General features: G+C 36.3%; 1 protein-coding gene across 3 annotated transcripts in view; it reads right to left on the bottom strand.

Moving 5' to 3' along the window:
- Positions 1–12,516, bottom strand: part of PCCA (propionyl-CoA carboxylase subunit alpha) — a 382,460-nt gene that overhangs the window by 71,111 nt on the left and 298,833 nt on the right. For all 3 annotated transcript variants that reach the window (XM_059685039.1, XM_059685040.1, XM_059685041.1), the window contains exon 20: positions 5,881–5,979. In XM_059685039.1, coding sequence (XP_059541022.1) covers positions 5,881–5,979 — 99 coding nt within the window. The remainder of the gene's footprint in view (positions 1–5,880; positions 5,980–12,516) is intronic.

The following is a 12,516-nucleotide window of genomic DNA, read 5'->3' as shown; positions in this document are numbered from 1 at the left end:
CGTGAGAATCACGTGGCTTTCCAGGTATCGCCTGGATTTTGAGGGACACATAGAGAAGATAAGCAATCCTTTTGGTGACAGAACAAGAAGAGTAGATTTGGTGAGGCAAGGACCTATAACTACTTCTGTGGCTCACATGTTGGTCCTGCAGAAGAGACCCAGGCTGGGGCACAATGAGAGACCCTGCCTAAAAGGAACACCTGGAAGGATAAAAAGCAGGATGCTGGGGCAGCTGGAAAAGACAGAACAGGCATTAGGGTTCTGCAGGTGAGGCATTCCCCCAAATCTACATAAGTGTCCCCTAGCCAGCTTGGGACATTTGTCAAGCCCCCCCAAAATGAATAACATTACATCTCCCAGGGTCAACATAGTTCTTCCTGCTGTGCACCTCTCATCTTTACCCCAATACTGCAACTCTGGAGTGACCCCAGATAGAGGTAAGACAGGGGAGAGGATGTAAAGAAAGAAAGAAGAAAGCAACTCTCATTTTTCCTATAAAAACTTCTTAGTCTAGAACAGTGATGGCAAACCTATGACACGCGTGTCAGAGGTGACACGCGAACTCATTTTTTTGGTTGATTTTTCTTTGTTAAATGGCACTTAAGTAGATAAAATAAATATCAAAAATATAAGTCTTTGTTTTACTATGGCTGCAAATACCAAAAAAATTCTATATGTGACACAGCACCAGAGTTAAGTTAGGGTTTTTCAAAATGCTGACACGCACGCCGAGCTCAAAAGGTTCGCCATCACTGGTCTAGAAGCTTTACCAGTTTTGACATTATAATGAACTAGACTTTTAAACACACTCGCTCCCAAATAGACTATTGCTTGCTTATGACCTGGTAGCAACTTTACACACTGAGAATTTTGCATAGTATTATACAGGGGAGGAAAAAAATAAGTTGAGACAATGGGTTTGAAAGAACAATTATAAGAAAGTTGCTTCTATTTGTACTAAAAAGTTCCATTTATGCAATGAATTGGCTACTCTATAAAACAGATGGGGAAGGGCAAATATTGGGAAGTACTCTGAATGCTTTTTCAATAACTAAATAAATCCCATTCCAGAATCAGATACCACTCCACGCCCATTAAAATAGCTATTATAAAAACAACAACAACCAGAAAATTACAAGTGCTGGTGAAAATGTGGAGAAACTGAAATTCTTGTGCATTGCTGGTGGGAATGTAAAATGGTGCAGCTGCTATGGAAAACAGTATAGTGGTTCTTTAAAAAATTAAACTAGAATTACCATATGAACTGGCAATTCCACTTCTGGGTATATACTCAGAAGAAAACTAGGGACTCATATTTGTACATCCATGTTCATAACAGTATTATTCACAATAGCCAAAAAGTTGAAACAACCCAAATGTCCATTGGCAGATAAATGGATAAAATAATTATGGTATATACATGCAACGGAATATTATGCAGCCTTAAAAAGGAAGAAAGTTCTGATAGGTGCTGCAAATGGATAATCCTTAAACACATTATGCTACGAGAAATAAGCCAGTCACAAAGGGACAAATACTACATGATTTCACTTATATGAGGTTCCTAGAGTAGTCAGATTCATAGAGACAGAAGTAGACTGGTGGTTGCCAGGGGCTGGGGTGGGTAAGGGATAGAAGATACTTGTTTAGCATTACTTTACTCTGCACAAAGTTTCAATGGTATCTCCACTGATAACTGAAAAGCACAGACTCTAACCTTTCATTCATAACTGGGCTCCTCCAATCTATTTCCCATGCTTACTAGCTCACATTACTTCCCTACCTGCATGCGTCCCAATCCACCTCCCATTTCATGAACATGCTTTATTGTATCTCAACTATCACCTGATACCCTTGTTCTGCAAAACACAAACTTTTTAAGTAGCTAAGGATTCCCTAAAGATAAATGAAAAATGAAAGAGAGTGATTGGCAAAGAATTTGTGAAAGCAGAGTTTCATATTAAGGGAAAAATCAGCATTTTGCTTATATTTAATTGAGAAACACTTCATAGAAAACAATAGCCTTTTAAAGAATGTTGGGGTTGGAAAGGTGAGAAGGTAGCTAGCAAGTAAGTGGCAGAAAAAATATGACTAAGTAGTGCTGGCACAACTGGTTATCCATTTTAAAAAGTAAAACTGGATCTTATAGCATAAACAAAAATCAATCCCAGGGAGATTAAGGATTTAGATGTGGAAAAAACCCCCACAATTTAAAAGATTTATAAGAAAATATAGGCAACATCTTTATGAGCTTGGGAGTAGAAGAGGGTTTTTAATCCAATACACAAACCATAAAGGAAAAGAGTGAAAATTCTGATATTAAATCTGTGATTTAAAACTTCACTTGGGTAATTTAAAAAGGTAAAAACACAAACTACAAACTGGGAAAGTTTTTTGAAACACATATAAATAACAAAGGATCATAATTCACACAATATAAAGAACTTTTATGAATCAAAGACAAACAATTCAATATTTAAAAATGAGCAAAAACCATGAACAGGCATCTTGCAGAAGACAAAATAGGTCTGTCAATAAACATATTTTAAACGCTCACTGTCTTTAACAGTCAGGGAAATATATGTTAAAACCACAAAGAGATACCATTTAAATCCACCGGTCAGGAAAAACTTAAGTAAGTCTAGATACCAAGGTTCACTAGGATATGAAGCGCAATTGTTAAGGGCACAGATTTCTGGGTTCAAATTCTGGCTTTTTCATTTATCGCAGAATGCCAAGGGCAAGCAATTTATCCCCTACAATCCTCAGTTTCCCCAACTACAAAATGAGGAAAAACACCAGCACATATATTATTATTAATATCATCATCACTACATTGTGCCCTTGACCAGAATCGAACCCGGGACCCTACAGTCTGCAGGCTGACACTCTATCCACTGAGCTAAACCAGCTAGGGCTCCTTTTTTAATCTAGATGGTAGGAAAACAGGTTCATTGCATTAGTCTTTAGCTTTTACAAGATTAATACATATTGCTTTGTGTAGATAAAGCATTTAATAATAAAAAGTTTAAATGTAGGTGCAAAAATCCAGGGAAAAAACCCCCAGCAGTTCTTACTGTAAAATCACTTGAAATACCTGTGGTAATATCCATCCTATTGTTCTCCAAATTTACCATCAACAAGTACAAGAGAAATCCAAACACACTGTAGTAGTAGTTTTGTAGCTAAACTGCTTAGAGGCACTGAGCCCAGGAGGTCAGCATAGAGGAAAAATGGAGTTAGGAATGAACCTTGAAGATCTGCCTATGCTTAAGGGCAGGTGAAAGAGAAATAAAAAACTTTTTGAAGCCACCAGTTCTTTCTCCTCTGGTTCTTATAAATCTACTAAAGGCCTGGTGCACGAAATTTGTGCATGGGTGGGGTCCCAAGGCCCATCATTCTGCCATGAGTCCCACTGGCTAAGGATAAAGCAGGGTGGACACTCTGTAACTAACAAGGCTTCAAATGACTTGGCCTCCTGCTTACCGCATGTTCACTCATCATTTGTCAGCAGATTCTCTGACCGCAAAGTTTTAAAGTGGTGGCTCTCAAATTGTGGACCCTGCATCAGCAGGGTCAAAACTCCCTAGGAACTGATTAGAAATGCACACGTAGGCCAGACCTACTAAATCAGAATAACTCTGTGGGTCAGTCTAGTCGTTTAAGTTTTCACAAATCTTCTAGTTGGTTTTGAAGCACACTAAAGTTTGAGCATCAATGGCTTAAAGCATGAACGAAAGGTAAATTATCATTTCAAGAACTCTATCGGAAAATTGGAAAGTATTCTTGGCATATTGGCTAGAAGCACAGAGTCCGGGGTCACACTACCAGGATTCAAACTTCTGCTCAGCTTCTTCCTGCTTTGTAATCACAGGGCAGTTACTTAGCTTGCCTCAGCACAGGGTGATGTGTAACAGCACAGGTCCTCAGTAAGACTGCTTGGATTTAAATCCTGGCTCTACCCTCATTACCTGTGGGTCCTTGAACAAGTCACTTGACTTCCTCTGAGCCTCAGTTACTTCACTTAACAAAAAAGTATAAATAATAGTACCTACTTCATGCAATTTCTGTGATGATGAAAAGAGTTAATATAGTTCTGTGCTTAGAACTGAACCTGATACACAGTAGGCACTGATGATAACAGTAATTTCATAGGGGCCTTATTATTTTGGGGAGATAAAAAGAATCAACACTAATGCCCACAGAAAGTATATAAAATTTACCTGTTCTGATAAGGAACAATTATCCTTACTTTATTTTTTAGGTAAATGACTTTTTTTTTTTTCAGTATAGCATTCACTTCCCCAGGTGATTTCCTTCCAATGGAGAGCGCTGAGCTGGAAGCAATGACCTCTCCAAAGAATCAAGGAGTCTGCCTTGAAGTGTCATTTATTTCACATTAACTTTTTTCTTAAACAAAATCTTAAAGAATAAAAATGCATTTACTGAACCATATTCCTATGGTCCAAAAAAATACTTCTGGGGATTATTGTAAATATATATCCAGTGTTAATTTAGCTGGGAGCTCTACTTGTAGAAGTGACATTAAGACACATATCCACATAGTCATTAAGAAGGATGCTTAAAGTATCAGGATACAAAGATCTGGACAAGAGAACTTTGTATGTCTTTCTACTCACTACAGAGAGGTCAGACTATGTCCCCCAGCCAAATCACATGGATGCCTGAGCCACAGCACCTTCAGTGCAGAACATGTTCTATGGAACATAAACAAGCATAACAAAACCATGCATTCAGAAGACACACTAACTAGATCTAAGTGATACGAAACTATACAGTGATTTTTTTTCAAGGGCTCAAAGCATTTAACATCATACTTAGAATATGAAAGAAAATATGAGAGAAAAATATACTGGGACAAGTCATAAAACCAAATTTTAAATATGGGGCTCATTACTGAGAATTTACTGTTCCTTAGAAACATATAGGTTGAACCTGGCTTGGAAATTAGTTTAGTCATTAACCATTTAGCAGGGGTTGTGGAATCCTCTGCTGCACAGTCTAGTCTCTAATAGAGATAGAGGGACATATGAGCCTGGTGAAGAGCAGTCTCTATCTGTGATTCTCTTGATTTCTTTAGGTTTTAAAAATCTATTTCCTGTGTAAAATCAAGTCAAGAATATGTCAAAACACTTTCATAAAAAAAAGAGTGAGACTTTAATGCTATGGAGGGCCTATGATTTTTACTTGCATGTGACAGCCACACGTTCTATTGTGTTTGGTTTTGTTTTTTCTTGGAACTTTAAACCTCAACTATGAGGTGAGCTGGAGGAATTTTGGCAGAATCTCTTTCACAGCTTCCTACTTTAAAATGGAGGTCACAGAATACAAAGAACATTTAATCAACCCTGGTTTTCAAGGCATCTCCTCAATGCAATAAATTTTATATTGGGGGTAAAAAAAAGGTTAACAAATAAAGATTACTCAGTTTTTAAAAGGTATCAACATGCTATGGCAAGTCAACATGAATAGCTCATATTTCTGATGATCTGATATTACACATTTCAATTACACAGAAAAGGAAGATAATAAAATCAGTCATCTTTTACAACTGAAAATCCACAATGGCAAGGAAAACTACTAATCTAATAGTTTTAGAAAAGCATGCAGAATGCGTTATCTATAACAAAATATAAGACACTACCCTTCCTGAGTTGCCTGAAAAAGGAAAACAGTGTTTTCTCTGAATAAGAATTAACTCAAGATTCTCTAAAATAAGAAAAACTGTTTCCAACCATCCAATGTACACGGTAATAAAATGCAGCTTTCCCTAGCATGTCTGTGAGTATTAACCACACAGACCCTGATAAGGATCTCTGACTTAACACAGTCCTCTAGGTAAACCCTCCCAACACTCACCTGTATCGTCCTCTGAGTGCCATCAACGTTGACAGATAATAAGGGTGAAGCCAGGTTCCACGTGCTGGTCACATTTAGTTTCGACCCATCAACTTCCACCTGTTGTGACACCAAATAAGACTGTTACCAGGAAGAAAGACAGAAAACTGATCTCAAGTTCATTGCTACATGCAAAGCAGCAGCCATTTTAAACAGATGGCTCCCAAACAACCTGTCATGTTTACTGCTCCCACCATGAAAGACAGGGTCCAACAGCGTCTTCTCAGCCATCTCTGGGGAGAGGTGAAGGGCCTGAGCACAGCTGCCTGTGGGTACTGAGGTTTCAAGTAATTTCCAGTAAGTAACAAACAGCCTTCTAACTCTAAACCTATCCGGACATGCTACATTTACTGCAATTAGACAAGTAATGCATATAAATTCCAGTGACATTTTGCAACCCACACAACAGGGCCTGAATATAATATCCTCTCTAAGGACCAAGAAAAAACTTTTCTGTGCTAGTTTTAATGAAGGACTATGTATTGTTATCTTAATTAAACAGAAGCTTTAATTAGGTAAAATTATTTGGTACTGAGAATTAAAAGTCCATTTGAACTTTGCAAGTTCTGTCATATTTTTGCTGATCGCCAAGTTATCAGTCATGAAGATACAAAAAAACCTATGACTTTTTTAAAACAGATATTTTTAAGAGAAAAATTTTAACTTTCAAATAAATAACATAAAAGCAACTGAAAAAATAAATAAAAGCTAATTTAAAAATAAAAGTACTATTAGTTATTTCTTTCTTTTTACTCATTCATTCCCTAACTCTTTAATGAGCTAAAAATGAGATTTTTAATAAACATAACACTATTATTTTAAGTCTACAGTAAACTACCTAACAAAGAGATATTTAAGTTTGTTGAAGTCTGAAAATAAACCTTTAGCAGAGCCAAGATATATGATCCCTAAAAATTCCCACACTCACTTAATTCTCTTGAAAGACACTGATTAAAGAAAATACAGACTTTATACTGTATTTGTTTGAATAAGTACTTATTTATGTATATTTTCTCTGTAATGTGGTCATAAAGTATAGATCAAAGATATGCTACTGGCTGTGTAATGAAATATCAATAGGACATATATGGGGTGGGCAAAAATAGGTTTACAGTTGTTCATATGGAAAAAAACACAATCTATATAAAAGCCTAAGCGACCATTACAACTGAATGACCAGAACGACTGGTCAACCAGTTGCTATGATGAGAACTGACCACCAGGGGGCAGATGCTCAGTGCGCTCCCATAGCCAACCTCCCACGGCCAGCCAACCTCCCCCAGTTCCTCCCCCCAGCCAGCAAACCTCCCGCAGTCCCTCTCCCCGTCCCTCCTGCCCCATCCGGCAGGCCCTGGCTGGCAGCTGGCAGGCCCCAACTGGCCCAGCCCCGATTGGGACTGGGCGAGATGGCCCTGATAGGCCCTGATTGCTGGCAAGGCCTAGGGAGTTTCGTGCACCGGGCCTCTAGTAGTTAATAAATAATAATACAAGAATAAACTTTCATGTACTCACAACTGTAAACCTACTTTTGCCCACTCCTGTGTTATCTACTCACTTGTGTTTTCAGATTTAGTGGTCTCCCTGTATATACAGTATCATTTAGTAACTGGGGGTGGGGAGGAGAAACAAACAAACAAAAAATACACAAAGAAAACAATGGCTTTGGAATTAGACTGGCCTGAGTCTCACTTGATATTTTTTAATTTTACTCTTGAATTACAGTTCATATTCAATATTATTTTGTATTAATAACTATGTATGGTGCTAGGTGGGTACTTGAAATATGGGGGGGACCACTTTGTAAAGTATGTGAGTGTCTAATCACTATGCTGTACACTTGAGTCTCACTTGATAGATGTTTTACTAAGTTAGAGTTGTTTACTAAAGCTGGAGTATAACCAGCCTAAGCTTTAGTTTCCAAACTATAATATAGTAAAAATATCTGTCCAACTATAAAAATTAAGTAAGTTAACATATGAAAGTCTCTACCAATATACCGGTCATGGTAGTTCCTAAATATTTTCTCCCTTCCCCTGTCTCTAATGGTTTTACTACCCTACCCTTAAGCAAGTTTCAAAAATAAGGTCAGATAATCATACTATCTCATACATTATTATTATTAAATCACATGATAAAGATCTGAGAAGTAGAAAGACTTGTAGCTTTGATTAAAGCAGCACTAATACATTTTAAATGATCCTATTTAGCCCCTCTCCCCAAATTAAATATTTCCTTATAATGAAAGATTTCCAAAAGAAACTCTCAACAGACAGGTTAGAAACAGTAAGTGCTAAAAATACCTTATAAAACTGAAAATATTTGCTCTGAAATGGCTTCTAAATGTAAAAGGTTAAAAAAAAAGCTCAATAATCAATTACAAAGTTTTATTTGTCAAAAAAAGAAGCTAGATGCATAAAAAAGAATTTTGAATAATTATTAAAAATTTGTATTTGACACTAATTTCAAATCCAAAGGGTTAATAGAATGAAACTGCAATTGCCATCTTTAGGGCATATGAAGCGGAGGGGAAAAAAACCACTAATCTACTGAAATCATATTAGAGGAAAAACAAATTTAATACAACCTGAAATAAAACATTTTTATGAATGTTCAAACAAAATGTGCTATATTCATACAAGAGAATATTATTTGGCAATAAAATGAAATGAAATATTGATACATGCTACAACATGAACGAACCTGAAAACATGATACTGAAAGAAGCCAGTCACAGAGGACCACAGTTATATAGTTCCATTTATATGAAATGTCCAGAAGAGAAAATCTATAGAAAGTAAATTAATGGTTGCCTTGAGCAAGGGTGGGTGAGAGTGGTGAAAATGGATGGGAGGTTGAGGGTGGCAACTATGGGTAATGGGCCTTATTGGGCATTATAAAAATGTTCTAAAATGGACTGTGGTGAGGGTTACACAACTCTGAATATACTACAAGCCAATGAATTGTACAATTTAATGGACATATGGTAAGGCATGTGAATTATATTTTAATAAAGCTATTTAAGAAGTAAGTAACAAAAAAATAGAGGAGGGAATGCTATTCTTTCAAAAATTAAAAGCAGAACTTTTGTGATAAAAACAACCTAAAAATGGATATATATGCATATAAGATGTTCATAAATTAGAAGAGTTTTAGTATTATTAAATGTTATCTCCTAAACTGATCTATATTCAGTGTAATCCCAATTTTTAAAATCTAGCAGGCTTTGTTTTTTCAGTAGATATTGATAAATTGATTCTAATTGATATATAGAATATTGAAGAATTTTGAAAAACAAGCAAAGGTACAGTAATCAAGACACTGGTATAAGAATAGACATATTTATTAATAGAACAAAACAGAGTTCAGAAACCCATACATAAATGGCTAGTTGATTTTCCCAAAAAGTGCCAAGTTAGAAAATGTGGAAATATAGTTTGTCAACAAATTGAACATCTATAGTCAAAAAAATAAACCCCACACCATCAAAAAAATTCAAAACTATTAAAATTAAATATAAAACCTAAAACTTCGGAAAGAAAACATGAGAGAAAATCTTTATGAATGACCTAGCACCAGGCAAAGATTTCTTAGGACACAAAAAATAAAAATCTAACAAGAAAAAGTAGGTGAATTGGACTTTATCAAAATTATAAATTTCTGTTTGAAAAACACATAAGAAAAGGAAAACCAAGCCACAAATTGGGAGAAAATATCTACAGAATACATTTCTGATAAAGGACTTATATCCAAAATACACAAGTAGCTCTCACTTATAACTCAATAAGAAAAACAACTACAGTTTTGTTAATGGGCAAAAAATTTGGTCAGAGACTTCATCAAAGGAGAAAAATAAATGACAAGCACATCACTGATTGATCATTAAGAAAAGGCAAATTAAAACTGTAATGAAATTGCACTACATAGCCATCAGAATGGCTAAAAGAAAAAGAGTGATAAAATACTAAGAGCTGATAAAGATGTGGGACAATTAGAATTTTCATTTATTGTTGGAAGAATGAAAAATAGTAGACCCACTTCAGAAAACTCCAGAAAAGTGAAAAGATATGTACATACAAAGAACTACTCGTGAATGCATCGAGGTTCATTTATGATAGCAGAATGTATATCAGAATGTTACATCAGCCACAAACTGGAAAAAAAAAAAAGCCCAATAAACTGATTAATGGGTAACCAAATAAAGTATATCCATACAATGAAAAAGTAATTAGCAATAATCATCTCAAAGGCATTCCACTAAGTGAAAGAAAGCTGACACAAAAGAGTATATCCTGACACAAAAGGAGTATATGCTGTATGATTCCTTTAATGTGACACTAAGTGACAGATTAGTGGTTTCTAGGAGTTAAGGGTAGGAGAATAACTTTGACTAAAAAGGGCTATGAGGGAAGACTGTGGGGTGATGGAAGTGTTCAAATCTTGATTTTGGTGGTGATCACACAGCGATATATTTTTGTCAAAACTCAATCAAACCATCAATTAAAAAGAGTAAATTTTATATAAATCATACATCAAATATGACTAAAAATGGAAAAACAGGGAGGAAAAATCTACCTCTTTAAAAATTGAAAATAGTACTTTGAACTACATTTGATATATCTTCCCTTCCTGAAAAACTGAGTTCTCTCCCTGCATCCTCTGCTATTGAATGGGTAGATGTAAATGTTAACTGCGCAAGTAGGACACAAGGAAAGTTCCTTCCAGACAGAAATGTGAAAATTAAAAGAGGCCCTTTTCAGGTGCCCATGTATTACATGAAGGAAAGACAGCAGGAAAGAGGAAGATATCGGAGTTCAAAATCCTTCCTTTTTCCTCTTCTGCATGGACCTTGGGAACAGACAGGGCAGTATAGAGAGGTGGGTGAAGATATCCTGATAGGTAACAAGTACATACGCTAAAAACATGTAGGCTGGAGGACTTCTTCTGGAGAACAATGCAGGAAAGGCTCTGGGCCTCTAGTAAGGCCCATCACTAGGTTTCATGGCATTCCTAATGTGGCATCTGGTGTCATAGCAAGAGTGCACCATGGAGGGAGGGCGAGGCTGGATATCATGGTGGGAACCCATCCTACCTGTCCTAGTAGGATGACTAGAGAAGGTCCAAGTCAGGACAAAGACCGTGTATTACACAGGGGACTCCATGACTGTGAGCAGGACTATGGGTAGCAGAAGCCTCTTCAATGACAAAGAGGATGAATCATGACTCAGCAGTCACCAGTCCAGGTTCTCCTTGTAAGGACAGTGTGGGTAAGCTGTCTTTACCTCCATAGTTATGAGGGGAGTCTGACCACCACCCCAAAGGCCCCTTTTACATGCACCCAGAGGCCACAGCTTAGTGGAAGCTGGAGGAAGGGGAAGAGGCCTGAAGCACTGTGGCACCTGAGACTGTTTAAACCAAGAGTCCAAGATCCTGTTTATTGCCAAGTTTTACCCCCTGCCCCCTACTACAGGTAGAGGGCTTATGAGAAGATGACATGTGATAGGAAATAAACAGTTCCTTGTACACTCGGTAAGTAATGAGTATAATTTTGCAACTTCACTATATAATTGAAGAAAGGAAGCTATTATCGTTCCAAATCATAAACTATGAAATATATATGCAAATTTTAATGAGGAAAGAGAATATGCTGGAAGCCATCATATGCCTTCTCAGGCCTCAAGCAGTAAACAGATTTCTCAAAAAAACATAATTTTAAACAGCAGATGCAATTATTCTATTGAATCTATCATTCAATATGTGAAATCTAGATGTAAGTAAAAGCCATATTAGAGGTAGGAAATGTTTCTTTGAGCCACATTTTAATACCATAGAAAGGTAGGAGCAAAATGAACTGAAGAATTCTTGTTACTATGCCTCATATAATTGTTCACACCTAATTTTTGACCCAAAAGTGACTGAAGCAGTAGAAGTAAAGTAGCATTTCCTTATTCTGACACAGAACATGCCACTCTATCTTTTCAATGCCAAAAGCAAATGGGAAATGAAACCTAGGACAAAGAAAATAACGGACTTAGTGAGAGGGCACTCAGGTAACAAGCTTAACAAGGAAAAGCTACAGGTTACCCATGCTTACACCCAACCATCTGCCCTAATGCAACATAAATAATAATCAGGATAACCAATATTGGATCTTTGCACACTAATTGCAAAAAAATATTCTTATAAAGAGAAAATGGTAAACTAAGAGCATATAACACAAAAACTACTCAAAGTAACACAGGAAGTGTTCAGATAAATAATTCTACAAAGTCTCAAAGACAACCATAGGAAATGTGACCCCTCTTTTAAAAAGTGAGCTCAAAGAAGAAAAACAAAGGTTCAAAGAAGAGATTATACAACAACAGAAGGAAATGAAAATCAAGCTGGTAGAACCCAGAAAAAAAAAAAAGAAGAAAAAAAAACATTATAAAGATAAAAGTCATGTTAAGAAACAACCAAAAATAGAATGTTACTAAAAAGACAAGCACATGGAGAAATCATATAAAACAAAACAGAAAAGACCAACAATATAACAGAAATTTATAGAGAAGACAACAGATATGAAGAAGGGAGAAATGGGATCCAAAGAAAATGCAAAAG

Source organism: Myotis daubentonii, chromosome 2 (genome assembly GCF_963259705.1).
Source record: "Myotis daubentonii chromosome 2, mMyoDau2.1, whole genome shotgun sequence".
In the NCBI taxonomy this organism is placed as follows: domain Eukaryota; kingdom Metazoa; phylum Chordata; class Mammalia; order Chiroptera; family Vespertilionidae; genus Myotis; species Myotis daubentonii.
Note: the sequence above shows the minus strand (reverse complement) of the source record. Positions and strands in the feature narration are given on the sequence as shown.